The sequence below is a fragment of the Labeo rohita genome, chromosome 16, assembly GCF_022985175.1.
Source record: "Labeo rohita strain BAU-BD-2019 chromosome 16, IGBB_LRoh.1.0, whole genome shotgun sequence".
Lineage (NCBI taxonomy): Eukaryota > Metazoa > Chordata > Actinopteri > Cypriniformes > Cyprinidae > Labeo > Labeo rohita.
The window spans coordinates 35679797-35699860 of record NC_066884.1 but is presented as its reverse complement, the minus strand read 5'-3'; the positions used below and the strand labels follow the sequence as shown (position 1 = coordinate 35699860).

Sequence of the window (20064 nt, the reverse complement as noted above, 5' to 3'; positions counted from 1 at the left end):
CGATTATAAAGTTTAATGGCAGTTTTGGGGTAGGGAATTCATCCATAAATAATATAATGAGAGAAGAAGTAGTCACAGCCAGTTATTTTCTTACACACCACTAAATTTATTAAATGACAAACCATTGAAAACTTCACATTACATTCAAATGTTCAAGAAGTGATTCCCAAGTTCAACAGGATAGTCAAAAACAGCATGAACACGTCTAAATGGTGCAAAACTTTGTATGATTCCTTCTTTTATTAAATACAACAAAAACAGCAACTTAAATATTATTGCATAATGGAATGGATTAGATATCGGCAATGTTTCCAGTTTCTGTAAGAGGCAACCACTACATTCTAGATAGGATATACATTCCTGTTTGATCCACAAATCTCAAAAAGTCAATAAATCAAATGATTATAATGATATGGATCTATAATAAAATAATTCATGTCACAAATCATGTCATCCTCACACTCCTTGAGTAATCTAATACACTTCCTGAGTTCAGAGTCATGATTCAACAATGAAGTAAAAGGCATTTTTAGGTCAATTAGCAACTGAAATATAAAACAAAAATCTGTAAGATGAGGCACAGTGCTGTGCAGACTTCAGCACAGACAGAGAAATCACAATGCTCCACGATATAACAAAATCAGTGCAATAAAACAAACAAACACAAATCAATTTCATCGATATCAGCTGATTCGTGGCACATGACGGTTGAGGTATTTTAGGAAACAATTCTGAGATACTTGAGGTAGGAGCCTGAATCTCTTTTACATTGTGGAGAAGATGCAGAACACGTTGCTATAAATAAATACTATGCATAAAGGCTAATAATAGGTTTACATAAACAGTATGTGTATATATATATATGCATATATATTAAATATGTCTCAAAGTCTTTCAGCTCCTCCTGTAAAATGGGAGTAAAAGGCTGTTAAATACATTCCAAACAATACAGGCAGCTAGAGAAAGGAGCCAATGTCTTCACCATCAACGTAGGAATGGGCAACATTTGTTCGAAATAATAACTTAGTTCTCTCTTTCTCTCTCCAAGAAAACCCCTGAGGCCAATTGTCAAAGACAAATAACAAAATATATTGCTAGCAGACACACAGATCAGCAGCATTTAAGACAAGATAGCAAATATCAAGCCGAGATTTGACTGAAGTTTAGAGATAAAAGTGTGATTGATTATGTACTTTCATGTCTAATAGAGTGTGTTATTGTTTAAAGATAACCACAGATCACTAGTGACACGTGTAAAAGAAGCCGCTGGTTATAAAAGCGATATCAGCGGTTTAACATTCATTTGGTCCCTGGTGATCAGGACAGCCTATTGCAAAATTGGCAACTGCCAAATCCCCTACTTAAACCCACCCCAAAACACCACCAAAAAATTTTCATAAAAGCATCAAGAAATACAAGAAACATTCAAATGCATCAATCAGTCAATAAACGGTAAGAATAAGACCTTTGTTTTGAGTATATTCCTTTCGCCAACTCTCACCAAGCTCAGTAGAGAAAACAGTTTAAAAATCGTTTAGGGTTGTTTACACAATGTCTTTTTTAACTAAATATGGAAAACTTTTAGTGCGTTTTAGCTGTTAATCTAAATGACAACGTTGTTTTAAGGGGCTGAAAATGCAAACTTGAATGTTTTTGTAAATGATACTGGTAATGTCTGTGTAAACTACAAAAACATTAATTTGCAATGCATATTTTATAACGTGTTCAGTCTATAGGTGTGCATATGTGTGCAAGCGCATAGCGTTTCTTTACAAAGTAACATAGAGTTTTAGCAGATTACGCAGATCCGTGTGAACAGGGTTTGTTTGTGACCCTGGACCACAAAACCAGTCATAAGGGTCAATTTTGAAATTTGAAATGGAGATTCTGAATAAGCTTTCCATTGATGGTTTGTTATGATAGGACAATATTTGGCTGAGATAAAACTATTTAAGAATCTGGAATGTGAGGGTGCAGAAAAATCAAAACACTGAAAAAACTGCCTTTAAAATTGTCCAAATGAAGTTCTTAGCAATGCATATTACTAATCTAGAATCAAGTTTTGTTATACTTATGGTGGGAAATTTACAAAACATCTTCATGGAACATGATCTTTACTTAATATCCTAATGATTTTTGGCATAAAAGAAACTCTATGATTTTAACCTATAAAATGTATTTTGTGCTACTTATGACAGGTTTTGTGGTTATGAGATATGAGACTTCTGTAAATACACCTAACATTGTACTGAAATTCCTGAGAGCAGCTCTATTCCTGAGTGTTAAACTAATAATAATAAGTTACATTCTTCTCATCTGTTGCTTTTATAGACCTGAGGGAGTTCCAACAGCAGCATAAGCATTTGTTTTTCCAGTATAGTGATATGATTGGTTTTCAAGCGTCGTCCCACCGTTCTCTGCTGTCTCAGTCGGTGCTTCCAGTGGGTGGCGGGGAATGACTGTGCTCCGCTTTCACCTCTTGGACACCGCTAGACTTTTCCTGAGATGACTGCTGGGCTTTGGCGGGGCAGTTGGCGACCATGTGTGCGACACTTTGGCAGAAATGGCATCTTTTGGGTTGGGGAGGCAACTTGCACTCTTTGGCATGGTGGTCCAGACCGCCACAATTGTAACACCTGTAGAACAATTATAATGGTAAATGTCCTTAAATTCATCAAACAATCACCATATGAACAATAGCATGTAAGTGGTTGACTCATATCTTGATAAAATCCAGAACAGGATTTATGGAACCCTGACTTATAGAACACTTTGAGAATAGAAAATAGTGATTAAGTGTGTTCACGTGTAGCACAAAATGCTGATAACTAAAAAAAAAAAAAAAAAAAAAATCCCTGCACTCTTAAAAATAAAGGTTCCAAAAGGGTGTTTTTTGCAGTGATGCCATAGAAGAACCATTTTTGGTTCCCCAAAGAACCTTTCAGTGAACACGCTCAATGATAAAAAACCTTTTCTGCATTTGAAAGGTTCCATGGATGTTCAAGGTTCTCCACAGAACCTGAAAATTGAGTAGTGGCAAACACACACACACAAAGTTTGCATGTTTTTTTTTGTTACATCAAGCTTTTATGGCTCATATAGCATGATATAGGACAAAATGAAGCTTATATTCAAGGTGGAAAAACACCTCAGTTTTATTCAGAGCTCCAAAATAGGCAAAAATATGCAATTTCATGCATGCAGTTTAAGAGAAAATTCTTGTAATGTAAATCAGTAAGAGCTTTATAACAGTAAAACTAAGACTACTTATAAAAATGCACATATTTATCAGTTGTCATCTCCCAATAAAGACATGACATCTTGGATGACAAGAGAGTGAGTTTGTGAATTGTGAATTGTTGTTCTGAAAGTGGACTTCTCTTTTAAGAGCCAGGGGGTGAAAACTTTTGAACATAATAAAGATGTGTAAATTTTTCTTATTTTGCCTAAATATCATATTTTTTTTAATTTAGTACTGCCCTTCAGAAGCTACAGAAGATTCTTATATGTTTCCCAGAAGACAAAATAAGTTAAATTTACCCTGATCTTCAAAAAGTTTTCACCCCCAGCTCTTAATGCATCGTGTTTCCTTCTGGAGCATCAGTGAACGTTTGAACCTTCTGTAATAGTCACATATGAGTCCATCAGTTGTCCTCAGTGTGAAAAGATGAATCTCAAAATCATACAGTCATTGCTGGAAAGGGTTCAAATACACAAAAACGATGAAAAACCAAAGAATTTGTGGGACCAGAAGGATTTTTCTGAAAAACAGTGGGCAGTTTAACTGTTCAGGATAAACAAAGGGACTCATGAACAACCATCACTAAATAAAAAAACAACACAGTATTAAGAATCAAGTGTATGTAAACTTTTGAACACGGTCATTTTCTTTTTTTTTTTTTTTATAAATTCAACTGTGTTGACATTGTGTTATGTTCTCTTGTGGACTATATGTAAACGTCTTTTATGTGAAATGTCTTATTCAGGTCAGTACTAAATAAAAAATATCATGCATTTTGTATGATCCCTCTTATTTTGGTAAAATAATTAACATTTTGCAGATTCTGCAAGGTGTATGTAAACGTTTGACTTCAACTGTATACTAAAAGACCTTTTACTTGCTAAGAAAGTCTAAACTATCAATAAGATGACAGAAGATCATATTGATCATTTAGAGAACTTAGAGATCATTGTGCATCAAATATAATATGTAAGCTTTATAGGGTTAATGTTTGCCAAGCAACGTGAGCAAATATTCCAAATGAAATAAAACACTGCTTTTTTTAATCTAACCAAGTGTATTTTAAAACATGTTTTCCTGAATGTCCATTCATGCCCAGGCTGTCAGAGTTTACACAATTAGTCAGAGGAGGGCCATGTGCGTAGCTCCCAGTGGCATATGGGTGCTTGGTATGGGGCAGTCGCTGCTGCATTGATGTCCACTCAGCTGAGGTCATGTGGGTGACTGCAGGGCACAGGGGACTTTTGGGGGACACTAGAGCAGCTCTGGTGGTTTATAGGCACTGACCCGAGGCCTTCATCATGCGACACGGACGGACAGCAGGCCAAGCGTGCAGAAGGCAATGACGGCCTTTGTTTGAAAAAAGCTGCAGCAGCAACCTATGAACTATGACCTCTTGCCGTCCTAACCCCTATCCACCCCACCCAGTCCCTAAACACATGCAGTTTCCATGGCAATCCTGACCCCTGACCTCTCTCGGGCACCTTCATCTGTTATCAATTAAATAAACCGCTGCGTTTTCTCCTCTGCATCCTGAAGTCACACATTCTGCTCACCCATGTGAAAAAGACGTGTGCTTAATAGTATTGAATGTGCACTTGTAGTGTACTTTAAATCTAAAAAGTGCATTTTTAAAAATAATTGCACTCACAGATTAACATTAATGAAATAAAAGGCCACTTCAGAGAGACACTTTCATGAATGTTTTTTAACACACTTTAAAAAAAGTGCACTTTGTAATAATGTCAAATTAAAGGTTTTACTTAATGTACATTTTAAATTGAAAATTTGTTGTGCTTTAAAGTACACTCATTTTGATGTGTTGACTAACATACTAAAGCATGCATAAAGTAATTGATTATAACTTGTGTTTAATATTTTTAAAATGAAGATTTTAAATGTGTTGAACTGCCACTTCAAATGTATAATTACAAATATATTTAAATACATACAAGTTTCAATAGAAATTACATAAGTTTCAACAGTAACAAATAATTGCATTTTATATAAATTAATATTAAACATACAAATTACTATAAATTAATTGTATATAATGTATATAGGATATAAATTAATTGTATATAACATGCTATTAAGATTCTGAAAACATTACTTTCACTTCACACTTAAAGATATTCTTCTTGCATTGTTTCTGTAAAAAGCAGTCTCTTTAAAAGTATGCTAAAGTGCACTTCTTTTTCACAAAGGCTGCTTCAGTAAAACAATGGAGCTCAATGCTATGAGTCCACTGAGCTGAATGAATAACCATGATGGACAGATGTGGTTTTCTTAAAGGGGCAACGTGCTCCAGGGATGTATCGAACGCGGGCCTCGCAAGACCCTTTGAGGATATAACGATCTGATACTGTCAACACAGTGTCTTTCACAGTAATCAGAATGAACTGACCGATGGGCCAGATGATACGCCTCTAACTTACAATCGCACTGAGAGCTGAGAAAGGTTTATTTTGGTGCCATTTGGCTCTAGGGAGCAAAAACAGCATGAAATAAATTCCTCGCTCTATGTATGCAAAAAAACCCTTTCTTTAATCAATTCTTTTTACCAATCAAATCTAAAAATCCTAAAAATCAAATCCTTGCAGTTAATATTTAAAGTGGCTTTCAGATGTAAACAACAGCCTCAGGATTGGGGGATATCTATCAGGTATAAATGCATCAGTGACCAGGCGTTTTAAACAGTTATTGATCCGGGTCACATCGACAGCCTGTCCATGCAGCCCTAACCGAGGGCAGGGGAGGGGGAAGGGGAAGAACCGGTGAAAGGGGTGAACTGACCAAACCACATTTTTGGAGAGATCAGAGTGAGGCTTCAGGCTCTCTCTATGGGCTGATAAAACATACACACTATAGCACTACACACTGATGTTGAGAAAAGACCCATGCACTGTAAAAGGTGCTAAAAGTCAATTGCCACCTAAAAGATTAACTGAAAAAATAAAATAGTGACTGAGTGTATTTACAGGTACATGTGTGCTAAGTATTAAAATTCAGACTGTTCTAAAATTTTCATTTACACGATTTAATAAATGTTTTATCAGTTCCGTGTGCACTTAAAATACAATGACAGAATGTAAAATCAGAAGTAAAATCATGTAGTTACACACATTCAAGGCCCAGAAAGTGAAACTGAAGAACAAACATGCATGGCGTCACTTTGATCAAAATTTGTACGTGACATCATTCAAAACAAAATAACCTGCTGTAACCTTTAAAATGACTTTTTTCGGTATAAATTCATGTAGTCAGACTAATCCAGCGATATTAAATCTTAATTCTGAATCAAATTAATTTAGATATTTAATATTTGCAGAGCCATAAATGGCAAAAAAAAACCACATCAACCCTTCCACAAATGTGACCCTGGACCACAAAACCAGTCATAAGGGTATTTTTTTTTAAACTGAGATTTACACATACAGCTTTCCAATAATGTATGGTTTGTTAGCATAGGACAATATTTGCAGAGATACAACTATTTGAAAATATGAAATCTGAGGGGTCAAAAAGATCTAAATATTGAGAAATAAAGTTGTCCAAATGAAGTTCTTAGAAATGTGTATTACCAATCAGAAATTAAGTTTTGATATATTTACGGTTGGACATTTACAAAATATCTTCATGGAACATAATTATTACTTAATATCCTAATAATTTTTGGCATAAAAGAAAAATCAATCATTTTGACCCATACAATGTAATGTTGGCTATTGCTACAAATATATCTGTGCTATTTAAAGGAGAACTCCACTTCCAGAACAACAATTTACAAATCATTTACTCACCCCCTTGTCATCCAAGATGTTCATGTATTTCTGTTTTCAGTTGTGAAGAAATTATGGTTTTTGAGGAAAGCATTTTAGGATTTTTCTTCATATAATGGACTTCATTGGTGCCCGATTTTGAACTTTCAAAATGCAGTTTAAATGCAGCTTCAAAGGCTCTAAACGATCCCAGCCAAGAAGAAGGGTCTTATCTAGTGAAACGATCGGTCATTTTTTTCGGAAAATAAAAATTTGTATACTTTTTAAGCACAAAAGCTTGTGTAGCACAGGCTCTGGGATGCGCGTCCACAACACTACGTGCTATTGAATCACGTCGAAAGGTCACGCGGAACGTAGGCGGAACCACAGACCCAGTGTTTACAAAGCGAACGTGCAAAGACTAAGGAAGTGCAAGTAAGTCAAACGCTGTTTACAAACAAAAAGGTACAATGATGTTGGACGATTTTGAAGTTGTAGGAGAAAATAAGATGGAGTTTTTCGCCATACTTTACCTTTTTGAGCCGGAGTACACAGACGATGAATTTAGATGTGATTTGTAGCATCGTGGACGCACATCCCGGAGCCTGTGCTACACAAGCTTTTGTGCTTAAAAAGTATACACATTTTTATTTTTCGAAAAAAAATGGCCGATCTCTTCGCTAGATAAGACCCTCCTTCCTCGGCTGGGATCGTTTAGAGCCCTTTGAAGCTGCATTTAAACTACATTTTTGAAGTTCAAAATCAGGGCACCAATGAAGTCCATTATATGGAGAAAAATCCCGAAATGCTTTCCTCAAAAAACATAATTTCTTTACGACTGAAGACAGAAAGACATGAACATCTTGGGTGACAAGGGGCTAAGTACATTATCTGTGAATTGTTATTCTGGAAGTGGAGTCCTCCTTTAAGACTGGTTTTGTGGTCCAGAGTCACAAATGAGTTGTTGTATTAGAAATGTATTAGTCAACCAGAAATGTATTAGTCTTAATAAATTCTATTCTGCCACCTCAAGCTAAATCACTGAATACTAAATTAAACTGGGATACAAATATCAGTTTGACAAGCTTTATACTTAAAGTCATTCAACGTCTTGGTAAATTTATTTGTTACACTCTCAGAAAAAATCTACAAAAGCTATCACTGGAGCAGTACCATTTACAAATGTACCATTTTGTTAATAATATGTACACTTTAGACAATAATAAGCAGCCTTTAGGTGTAAATATGGCACAAAAAGTGTATCTTTAAAAGGGTACTGCCCCAGTGACATTTATATTAAATATCTGAATTTACTTTTACAATTAAAGATACCATGTCAAAATAAGACAAAATAGGACTTTAACTTGTTCCTATGATGTCATTTTAAAATGGCCATTGCCATGTGTAAAATAGCCCAGCTATTTAAAAAAATAAAAAAAGATTCTTTTGCTTCTTGATATTGCAGATTGGTGTGTCTTACCATGTTATTTTAATGTATTCTTAATTAAGAACACACTGGTTTGTGGTGCTAACAGTTTTACTGTTTACTGCACATTGTTATTCTTAAACCAGAACTGGTGGATATTTGACATGAACATGACATGGAACAGCATTGACCAGCCAAACAAGGCATCCTAATAGCAAAAGATCTAAAATAAAGCTGCTGGACTCACACATGAGTCTTAGTAATGAAGAGGAAACCAAGCCTTTTGTTCACTACCCCAGTTTTACAAAGACTATTGTTTGTAAAGTGGTATATCTGAATCATCATATTACTAAAATAAAGCTTTTTAATTGCAATTGATGAGTTCCATGAATAACCTCTAACATTCATGGAACTTTTCAAACAAAATTGTTCTTAATATTGGAAAGAGGTTCTTTAGATTTTAAAAATATTCTTCTCTGATCACTGAAAGGTTCACTGGGGAACCCAAAATAGTTCTTCTATGACATCACTGCGAAAACCCTCTTTTGAAGCATTTATTCTGAAGAGTTCATAGCTCTGAGATGACTCACCTGTCTCCTTTGGCCCTGCGTTTCTGGACGCTCTTGCCTTTGGGTCTCCTCTCGCTGCCCAGACAGTGAGCTCCTCCAGGACCCGTCACCCGCAGAGACTCAAGACCCTTGGAAGACTTCTTGAAGGTGAATTCAACAGCCTCACCCTCCTTCAGACTGCGGAAACCCTCCATGTGCAGTTTACTCTGAGAGAGGCAGTGAAGGACAGAGAAACACTGTCAGTAAGGTCACCACACCAAATCCACTTTCATAGAGATTCTGAACTAATTACATGCAGAAGGCAAGAAATTGCTGTTAGGCTGAAAATACTAAACATCTGGTCACAGTGTTTGTGTTACTGTTGAACTCTATTCAAGCAACTGAAGTTGAAGGACTGAAGTTGTGTGGATTATTGTGATGTGTTAATCAGCTGTTTGGACTCTCATTCTGACGGCACCCATTCACTGCAGAGGATCCACTTGTGAGCAAGTGATGTAATGCTACATTTCTTCAAATCCCATGAAGAAACAAACACATCTACATCTCAGATGGCCTGAGTAGATTTCCAGCAAATTTCCATGTTTGGGTGAACTTTTCATTTAACTATCTGCGTATGTGCATCTGTGTTGTGTAATGTATATTCTTACAGGATTTGAAAACGAAAGCGAGTGATTTATGTGTGAAAAACCCATGCCTCACCATCCCCCGACCCAGGTTACAGCATTCCTGATTCACACACACACACACACACACACACACATCCCCCACAGCACACGCAGGTCTCTTAATCCCCCTCACTGACCACTAGGAAGATGCTGTGGGGTCCAGAAAAATTCTTCACATGGTTGCTTGGCTTTAGTCTGTCCTGGGGGCGAACATTTTCCCAGTGAAGAATTAGCTCCCACTGCAGTGTGTAAATGAGCATCTAAACTAATTATTTAAAGGAATAGCTCACCCATCATTTACTCACACTCATGATGTTCCAAACTTGTATGCCTTTCTCTCTTCCATGGAAAATAAAACAAGGAATTCTTAAAGTTGAAATGATATTTAAAAATTTAACGTCTGTTTTCTAAATGCATGTTATTGTTCTTATTGTGAATGATTCATCAATGCATGTTTTTTAACCTTGACATTTTAAATCAAAAAGTGAAAACCCTTCATAACATGCAATCAGACCTGCCTCCATTTGCCAAGAACTTTCCTCTTTGCTTTTTTTTTTCGATTTTATGTTTAGATGTAGGAAAACATAATACATAGGAAAATACTTGTCTTGTGGAATTGTGACTTTAAGACTTGTCCCTCTTTACTGTACACATTACAATAAAATGTAAGTGTAGCTTTCAGGATTAAAAATAAAAAATGGCATTCCCAAGGCACAAAATTAGAGCATTCCATGTGCAATGCCAAGGTCATGGGTTCAGTTCCTTGATAATGCATGAACTGCTTAATTGTACACTTTGAGTGCAATATAAGTTGCTTTGGATAGAAATGCATATGTTCACACAACTGATCTGAAAGATTTGTTTACAAAATTGAGTTCAGTTCATCACACAAAGCTATCATGTGGCTTGAGAAGATTTGCATGACAATTTATGTTTTTTTTTTAAGCTTGAAAGCCTCGGTCCCTATTTTTATCGTTGCATGGAACCAGAAAAGCATAGTCCTCGGAAAATTCACCTTTTGTGTTCAATGAAAGAAAGATATCATATGTTTGGAACAAGACAAGTTGACAGCTCTGTTTTATGGTGAACCTTTAACCGAAAGTCTTTTACAGGCCATATTTCACAGACAACTAATGCTACCCTTTACTTCCTGCATCCTAGATAAAAATGCACGTTCTGCACAGAATGTTGCAATTCACATTCATCTGCCACCAAACAATGGCAGTGATGCCATACAGCAAATGCACTGTGTGATAAAAAACGTAAATGTGGACCGTGTACTTTTAGATAAAAGTATCTGCCAAATGCATAAATGTTGATGAACACAATGAGTGCATGTAGAGATTATAGAAATAATATTTTGCATATGAACATTCAAATTTTGAGCACTGTTTCCATGACTGAAATTGCATATTTATCTTCCTCCATCAATTGTCAGTAGCCTACAATTCAGGCAAAACATATAATTTTCATTACTGTAATGCACAAATTATGATGCACATCTGTAAAGTAATATTAGGTGTTAAGAGTAATATGTGACCCTGGACCACAAATCCTTATGTAGCATGGGTATATTTTTTAGCAATAGGCAAAAATTATCGCTTTCTATTTTATGCCAAAATCATTAGGATATTAAGTAAAGATTGTGTTCCATGAAGATATTTTGTAAATTGCCTACTGTAAATATATCACAACTTAATTTCGGATTAGTAACATGCATTGCTAAGAATTTCATTCGGACAACTTTAAAGGCGATTTTCTCAGTATTTCTCAGTATTTCAGCTTTCAGATGATGTATAAATCTCAGTTTCAAATAATTTGGTTTTGTGGTCCAGGGTCACATATTTGAACTGATGCCGTATATCAGTTAGAGTTTATGCAGCATTTGTCAACATTTTGCAGAAGACTGAGAATGAAGGAGAAATCTTTATTAATACACTTGACATAAGACCAATGTATCAAACACACTGTCAGTGGATCATCAGGTTTGGGTTTAGCCTTAGAGGTCTAGTATTACAGATCTTCTTACTAATGTGATGTAAAAGGCCCCAATGGAGCCAACGAGGATCTGTAGCTGTGTATGTTTTGTGAAAACATCATTGGTTACAACTATGTTGTGGCAGATGCAGTGTTCCCTTTCAAGTACGTCCATTGTGTGTCGGTCAAAGTGACCGTTAACCTATTTCCCTAGACACGTGTGACCCCCCAACCCCCAACTTCCCTTCCTCCCACTGACATGCCCCTGACGTCCTCTAATGCTCCAAGGCATCTTTTAAAGCTCTTCCTACAGTAAAAAAACCCAGGGTCTGTACTGTATGGACATGCACAATCCATTAGTAACAGTCACACAGGTGATGGAGAAATCACAAACAATCAGGTTGTGACATAACAGGAAGCAAGTCCACAAATAAAGAAAGGATCTGTCATGCTCTCTTTCTTTTGTCTGTTCTCACAAAGAGCAGTGGAGTTAATATTGTGTAGCTGAGGCCCGCTGTCACAACCGAACGTGTGTGCAGCACGTGGATCATGAATGGATGTGGCGATGAAACGATATATCGGCCTGGCCAATATCTGGCCATCTTGAAAGAACTAAACACTTTCCGTTGGGTCAGTTGCTACCTTGTCAAAGTAAACTGAGTGTTTATTTTGCAATTTCGCATATGCATAATTAAGCTGTATTCAAAAAATAATGCTATTGTTTTATATTATGGTATTAGCCATTTTGCATTGGCTTTGTCTACTGAAAACCCCAATCAACCACTTTACATTTCTTAAGTTTGCAAACTGACAGACCAACAACAACTAAACAAAGTACTACATGACCAATACTACTCTACTCTTAAGAACTCTGGGATTGTGATGTGTTAAATGTGCCAAATTATAGTAAATGAAGTTGCAAATTTATGGGCTGTAGTAGGTTTCTGAGACACAAATGGCCACCCAGTTGGCCACCTCAAGAAGAACTGGTCCCTAAATGCTACTTCAATAGCATAGACGTGTCTGGCTAATGACTTTATGGCAGGAAACAAGATTATAGGCATCTTCCTTGAGGGTACACTTGCTGACAGGCCAGACTATTGTTTTAAGACATGGCACTTACATGCAAATTGAGAGGTAAAGACGGAAAATACTAACCATACCATGTGGAAAAATGCAGTTACGGCAGAAGTTCAAACACTTTGTCTGGGAAGTGATGCTGTGTTTGGACAATCAGGAGTGATTGTTTCAGCCATTTAAGAGCTAAATAAGCAGTTTTAGGTTTCAGATGTTGGCTTTCCAAACGGATAAGGGTTCAATGCAAATAAGCTTGAATAGAGTGCTGCAGGGATGACATATTTTTGTAGGCCAAACCCCAGAACTATGGGATTATTTTTGTGCCAATAAGAATGAACGTAACTTTATAAAACTGAACATAACTTTCCAAGAAACGATCAAAAATATGCCACTGCAAAAGAAGAAAAACACAATGAAAATGAAAAAATGAACTCAGTCGCATGAATTTAACATGCTCTTCAAATATGCTTCATTCTTTGTTAATGATTTTCAAAGAATCGTTTTCGCGAATCATGGATTCTGAATGCGTTGCCACAGCTTTCGCTTACGCTTCGCAAATTTTCGTTTGCTGTTTTGGCACAAACCTCTCGTGGGGGCGGGCTTAACAGCGATCTACTCTGATTGGCTAATGAGCTTTTGATGGACAGTTGCTCTCTGACCTGGAATCACAGACGGTGACGTCAGTGGCGCACATATTGGAAAGTTGTTGCAGTGTGCAATACGTCGTGCTTTGTTTATATTAAGTATTAATGTTATTAGTATTTCACCTACGGTCGTCTCTTAGTTTCTAAAGATGAGCTCCCAGGAGAGACACGGAGCGGCATCATCTTCCACCTTAGCTTGTCCCTCAGGGCAGCTTGAAGTAAGTTTGTGTTGCTAAAGTAACGTTAATCAATAACATCAATAAAAGTTTTATTCATGTACAGTGTGCAACAGTTCTGATAGTTTCTATAAACAAAGCACGACGTATTGCGCCACTGACGTCACCGTCTGTGCTTCCAGTTCAGAGAGCAACTGTCCATCAAAAGCTCATTAGCCAATCAGAGTAGATCGCTGTTAAGCCCGCCCCCACGAGAGGTTTGTGCCAAAACAGCAAACGAAAATTTGCGAAGCGTAAGCGAAAGCTGTGGCAACGCATTCAGAATCCATGATTCGCGAAAACGATTCTTTGAAAATCATTAACAAAGAATGAAGCATATTTGAAGAGCATGTTAAATTCGTGCGACTGAGTTCATTTTTTCATTTTCATTGTGTTTTTCTTCTTTTGCAGTGGCATATTTTTGATCGTTTCTTGGAAAGTTATGTTCAGTTTTATAAAGTTACGTTCATTCTTATTGGCACAAAAATAATCCCATACAGAACAAGTGGTTCTATCATCCTTGTCAATTGTGTTTTGAATAGGTTCTTGATAAAATGCCTGAATTTAGGTCTGTGGTGTTTCAGTTTTTCTGCAAATTTTAAAGAGACTGTTTAAAGACCAAATTGAATGAATAAATTCAAATACATCAATGTGTTTACTTAAATGTCTAGGGAGTACACAGTCAGCTGATTTATAAACACTTCAAAATTTCAAAATACAGCTTACTACCAATATCAGTTAACTTTTAATTCATTTTACAAAAAAAAAAAAACAAAAAAAAACTCAAAGTCATTCATTCTTTGTATATATTTCTCTTGTTTTCCAGTCTAAATTCTAAAGATTCTTAAACCAGTATACTTTTACTTAAAAAGCTAAATTACATAAGTCTTGTTTTTTTTTTCTATAAAATTGATTAAGCAAGTTGATGATTAAAAGAACAAATATCCACTAATAGACCACCAATGGTAAAACAACTTAATTCTAAGGGAATATCGATTCATGTACACTGTAGTTTTCATACGCCATTTACAGATATTTGTGTTATTCTTTTTTTTATTGATTTATTTACTTTAGATATTTCCACTGGAAAACAAGACAAAAAATACTAAGGAAGATATTAATTTTAGCAATGCATGCAACATTTAATGCCACGACTTTATCAATTATAGACTTACTGCTATGATTTAAGATGTATTTAAGGCCTTAATTTGTGGAATGGTAAATTTATAAGAGTTATTAAGACTTTTTTTTAAGACTTGCAGAAACCCTCAAGCTCATTATATTTTAATTTTTTATTCTATGATATAAAATACATCTGTAATACCTCCTTGTTATTTTTTTAAAGCTTTTACTTTAAAAAAAAGCGGCTAAATGGAACTACAGGGGTTGTCAGGGATATTAAACACTCTTATTGTGTTTATAATCTATTTATGTTTGAAATTCATAAAAGTTGTGTTTATTTGTTAAGATTATCATAATAAACAAAATGTTTACATGCGTTTAAGAATCATAAGCTTGTTGGTCACAGAGCTTATTTTCTGCAATAATCCAAATGTCAGTGGAAAAATCTTGTTTTGTTTTAAGGGAACCAGGGTGATTTTACAGGAAATTACCTGATATGCACGTTTCACAACACATACCTGATGGACAAACACGTCGACTGGAGTTTCTAAAGGCACACCATCTCGTGTGTTCATGGACAGGAACCCAAAACCCATCCGAACATTGAACCACTTGCACACGCCCACGCCGTGGTAAGACTGAGGGTCTTCCTCTGCGGCCTGCCCCTCCTCCTCCTCTGTTTTCGTACAGCCTCCTGCGAAACCATTTACATTTACCATCACTGGTTTTACAAGAGAAAATATATGTATCCAGGCATGTATTCAAAGATGAAATTTCAAAATTCGAATGTAAGAGAAAGATACATTCGAAACATACGTTCTAAAATAACTGCCGCCAAAATGACAGACCTAACCAATGGAGGCGGTTTAAAATTATTTCCACAGTAAATTTTCAAACATATCGAACATATCTGGTTAGATATCTCTTATAGTTTTACAAATACCTACAAAAAAAAAAAAAAAAAAAAAAAAAGGTTTGAAGACATATTTGTAATGAAAGCGTCTTAGCCTGCATTGTAGCCTAATAAAAAAAGAATTTACTATACTCTCTTCATGTATGTTGCAGTATTATTTAGCCAAAGCGTAAAATAGTTAGGAAATGCCACTGATAAAACAATTTAAACAGCTTCACTTATAATTGTTATTTTTTGTTTAATTATATACATTTGTCATATTTGTTTTAATTTAAATAAATTAAAATCAGAACATGGCTTCGTTATAGTGCAAGAATCTTGGAATAATTAATAGGCTTATATAAATTTTAAAAATCAATTAATTTAAAGATGCTGGTTTTTAGATGCTTCTCTCCAAAGTGATGGAGAGTTTTCCAGATGTGTTTAAAAAGGGGTCAAACCCGTCGCAGAACACACTCGTACTTTTTGCTACTTCACCTTGATAGTCCTGGTGTAAAACTGAACCCATGTTGAGATGAATAAAATCCGCGTTTTCGTTTTCCTTCCCTTCTGCGACAAGCGCGGGCCTAAAACCTTCCTCAAGTCTCATGAAAGCAATCTCACAACTCAGTCTTCAAGAAAAACGCAGGTATAACAAAGAGAAGCTCCACGATACCTTCACTTAAAGGCGTACACGAGGGAGTGGGGGTCATTAGGAAAAGACACGGAGAAGAAACCTGAAGACAATGCGTGGACCCCCAACCCCCGCGTCTCCTGAACAAACAACACCTTGATGTATACCTTTATGTTGAGGACCAGAACTTCCAAAAAACAAATGACATGGGCCTACCCTCTGCCATGGGTTCCTGTCTTCGCCTCCTCTATGTTTTTCTCCTGATGTTCAGTGTGGGATGTTTGCGTTAAATCTCGGTTCTCCAGGTGAGCTCTCAGTGTTTCGGTGACTGCCCTGAACTGATGATACTTCTCATGCTCGACCCCCTTTCTCTCTCCCAGTTTCGGTCAAGTCCACGTGATTCCCAATCACTCTCCCCTCCAGGATGACCAACACCAATTCCTCAATGGATGCCCCCCTCAATCCAAAACAAGCCAATCACACATGGAGACCACCGCGCAAACGTCCGGCCCCCAAACTCCTTCACACATAGGTGACCAAAACCCAACATTAGATGTTCGTTTCCACGATGACACTTTGGAAAAGGCGAACATATGACACTAAAGTCACACTGACACGATCTAAATTGCATTATTATTTATTGAAGGGGTACTCAGGATATAATGCTCATAACTAGGCTACTAAATCTTTTACATTTCGATTAATTCTGAGTTATTGTTTCATTAACAAGATTTTTTTTTAGATGTTTTTAAATGAAATGGTCTCAAGCTGTATGTTCAAAAGGAGTCGTGCTGCTCGTATATGTGTGTTTGAGGTTTCTGATCAGCATGGTTTGGAAATATGTTTGACACAGACTGACTGCAGTTTCAAAGGAGAATCTAAAAATGTATTAAAAAGTTATTTATTACCTTAAGTGATTAACAGAGGGACAACGAATAAAAAATCCAACTCATTTTAACAGTTATTCAAATAAGATTTATAACGCTTCCGAGAGTTCAAGACTCTCAACTGTTTTCAACAAACGCACCTTTAAGATATTTAAATTCTAATAGCTTAAGCTATTCCTATATATGATATTAGATATTTATTTATATTAGATAATTATGGAATAAAATTCAGCCAAACCGATTACAGTGGAAGTGATATTAAATTGTTTGCCCTATGTTTTCTCTTGCAGAACAAACAAAAACAATGTTTTCTGTCATTCACCGACTTTATTAAATATGAATTAACTTCACACACCCATTATTATAAACAATTAATCTGGGATCAGGAAGAATGTAATCGATATTTTGATTTGATTCAGATGATGGCTACACAAAATAGATTATCTTTAGTTCTTTATTCTTATTATTATTATTATTACCGAACGAAACAACAATAAATTTAATTTGTGTAATATGTTTTCATTAACAAATAGAAACATTTATTTACCTCGAAGTTATTACTGGCAGTTTGTTAATAAATTGCGTGCGCAAAACTCTTACACTGAAGAATATTCAGATGTTAATCTTAATCTTTCACCATTTCACCATTTTTTTTTTTTTTTTTTTTTGTGGGCTATACGCAAAAACTATTATATCTTCATATAACAGGCATTTAAGCGTGTGTAAATCAAGCTCCAGCAATCAAGAAGAAAAGCACAGAAACAGCAGACACACACTGATCCGCTGAATGATACCAGATATGAGGGAAGCTGAGCTCTGATATACGCGTGTCATGTTTGGACATAGGCTAATGTTTATACCGTGTTTGTCCATTTCATCCACCAGCATCATTCTCTGATCAGAGATGCAGGGAAAGCTAGCAGAGCTGCCCTCCCCCATCCAAACAATCAGTAATCAAACCAGCATGCCGATTGATCAATGCATTGTTGCTATGGCGATGCAACAAGTAACCTATCTATCAATAACCACTAATTCCAATTACATCTGTATAGACAATAAGCCTGTATACTGCACATACCTCACATTTCAAGGGTCTGAGAGAAGACATTTTATAAATCATGAACTAAAACAAGACGTTTCTTATTTCTTTTCTTTTTTTGTGAAGAAGGACATATTTTATACATGTTATATTTTTCTCAAAGAGCTTTTTACTAATCACAGTGGATGTATGTTGTTGAATGCATTTTTTCTACAAAAGAAATGTGTCAGAAATATGATTTCTTCCTAAGAAAGTTTCTTCCTTTCTACAGTTTTAAACAGAAATTCAATAGTTAAAGCTAGTCAGATTAACAACCTTCAGTGTTAATGTATCACTTGAGATCAGTTATAACATAAAGGGTATAAATGCACAAAACATTTGCAGTCTTGAATAATATTCATTGCTCATTTGCTTGCATTGCTGATCTATTATTAATTCAAACAAAGCTATCATTTTGTCAAGAAAGCATTTGTGATAAATATTTTAAGCTAATGAGTGAGGTATACAAAGATGAAATATATTGTGAAAGAACATCTTTAGAGTTTAAACACTATTTTGTTGATGAAACTATGGAAATAAAATATGAAGATCCTTATATGATGCTTATTGAATAAAAAATTGAATAAAAATGTTTTTTTTTTTTTTTTTTTTTGTATTTGTATTTGTAGATTTTAGACAACAAACTGCATTTTCCCTCAGGACTCAGGGAAATTGTTGTTAAACTGGTCATGATTGGAACATAGTCAAGCTCCATGTTATGAAGATCTAAAGTATCAGTATAGGTGATGCTAAAACATAAAGACTGTCATCTGTAACTTGTACATTAACAACAGCAGCAGAATATAATTCAAGTTAAATTCAGTGTATAAAACATACACTGAGTTTAAGTCAGCAGGATCCCATTCTTTAAGTGTGACTGTACTTGGACTGTATAACTTGTGATTGCAAATGTGTTTGTCATGCATTATTTATTAACTTAATAATCATTTCAATTACTATTTATTACAATAGTAAGACTACACACTTCGTCACTTATCTTTCATATAAGATATAGATACATATTAATGGACAAATACATGGTGTTTCAAGTTAAAAGTCTTTTTTTTAATCTGCATTTGCACATAAACATAAACAATGCAGATGTCTGATATACATTGCCATTCGAAGTCTTTGTATCAGTAAGATTAAAAAAAAATTGTAAAGAAATTTCTTATGCTCATCATAACGCTGTATTTGTTCGAATAGAAATACAGAAAAACAAACATAATATTGTGAAATATTGTTATGATGTAAAATATTTTTCTGTTTTAAAATCTGTTTTATTGCTGTGATCATAGCTGAATTTTCAGCATCATTACTCCAGTATTCAGTGTCACATGATCCTTCAGAAAATATGCAGATGTACAGGTGCATTTAAAAAAATTAGAATAGTCAAGTCATATATTGTGAAAAAGTTCATTTTTTGTTTGTAACTTATTTCAAAAACTGAAACTTTCATATACTCTAAATTCATTAAACATAATTTTTGTTTTCATTTTGATGATTAGAGCTTACAGCTCATCAAAGTAAAAAAATCAGTATCTTAAATTATTAGAATATCTCCTAAGATCAATAAAAAACGGATTTGCAAAACAGAAAAGTAGCAGATGGAAGAATCTAAAATCTCCTGGTTGATGGCTGCATTGACTTTGGACTTGATAAAACACAGTGGACCAACACCAGCAGACGTCGCGTCAACATGAAATGCAAAATTTACTTTAATCTGAAAAGAGGACTTTGGGCCACTGAGCAACAGTCCAGTTCTTTTTGTTCTTAGCCCACGTAAAATGTTTCTGGCAATTCAGAAGTGCCTTGGCCCTTTTCCTGAAGACATCTGAGTGTGGTGACTCTTGATGCACTGACTCCAGGTTCATTC

At 35.4% G+C, this 20064-nt stretch overlaps 1 protein-coding gene across 1 annotated transcript; it reads right to left on the bottom strand.

Moving 5' to 3' along the window:
- Nucleotides 1-2425: 2425 nt before the first annotated feature.
- On the bottom strand, nt 2426-16118 carry lin28aa (lin-28 homolog Aa). The gene is made up of 4 exons (XM_051131349.1): nt 16088-16118; nt 15216-15391; nt 9019-9203; nt 2426-2636 (listed from the first exon to the last, which is right to left on the bottom strand). Exons 1-4 carry the CDS (start codon nt 16116-16118, stop codon nt 2426-2428), a joined length of 603 nt encoding a protein of 200 aa, XP_050987306.1.
- Between the last annotated feature and the right edge of the window lie 3946 nt (nt 16119-20064).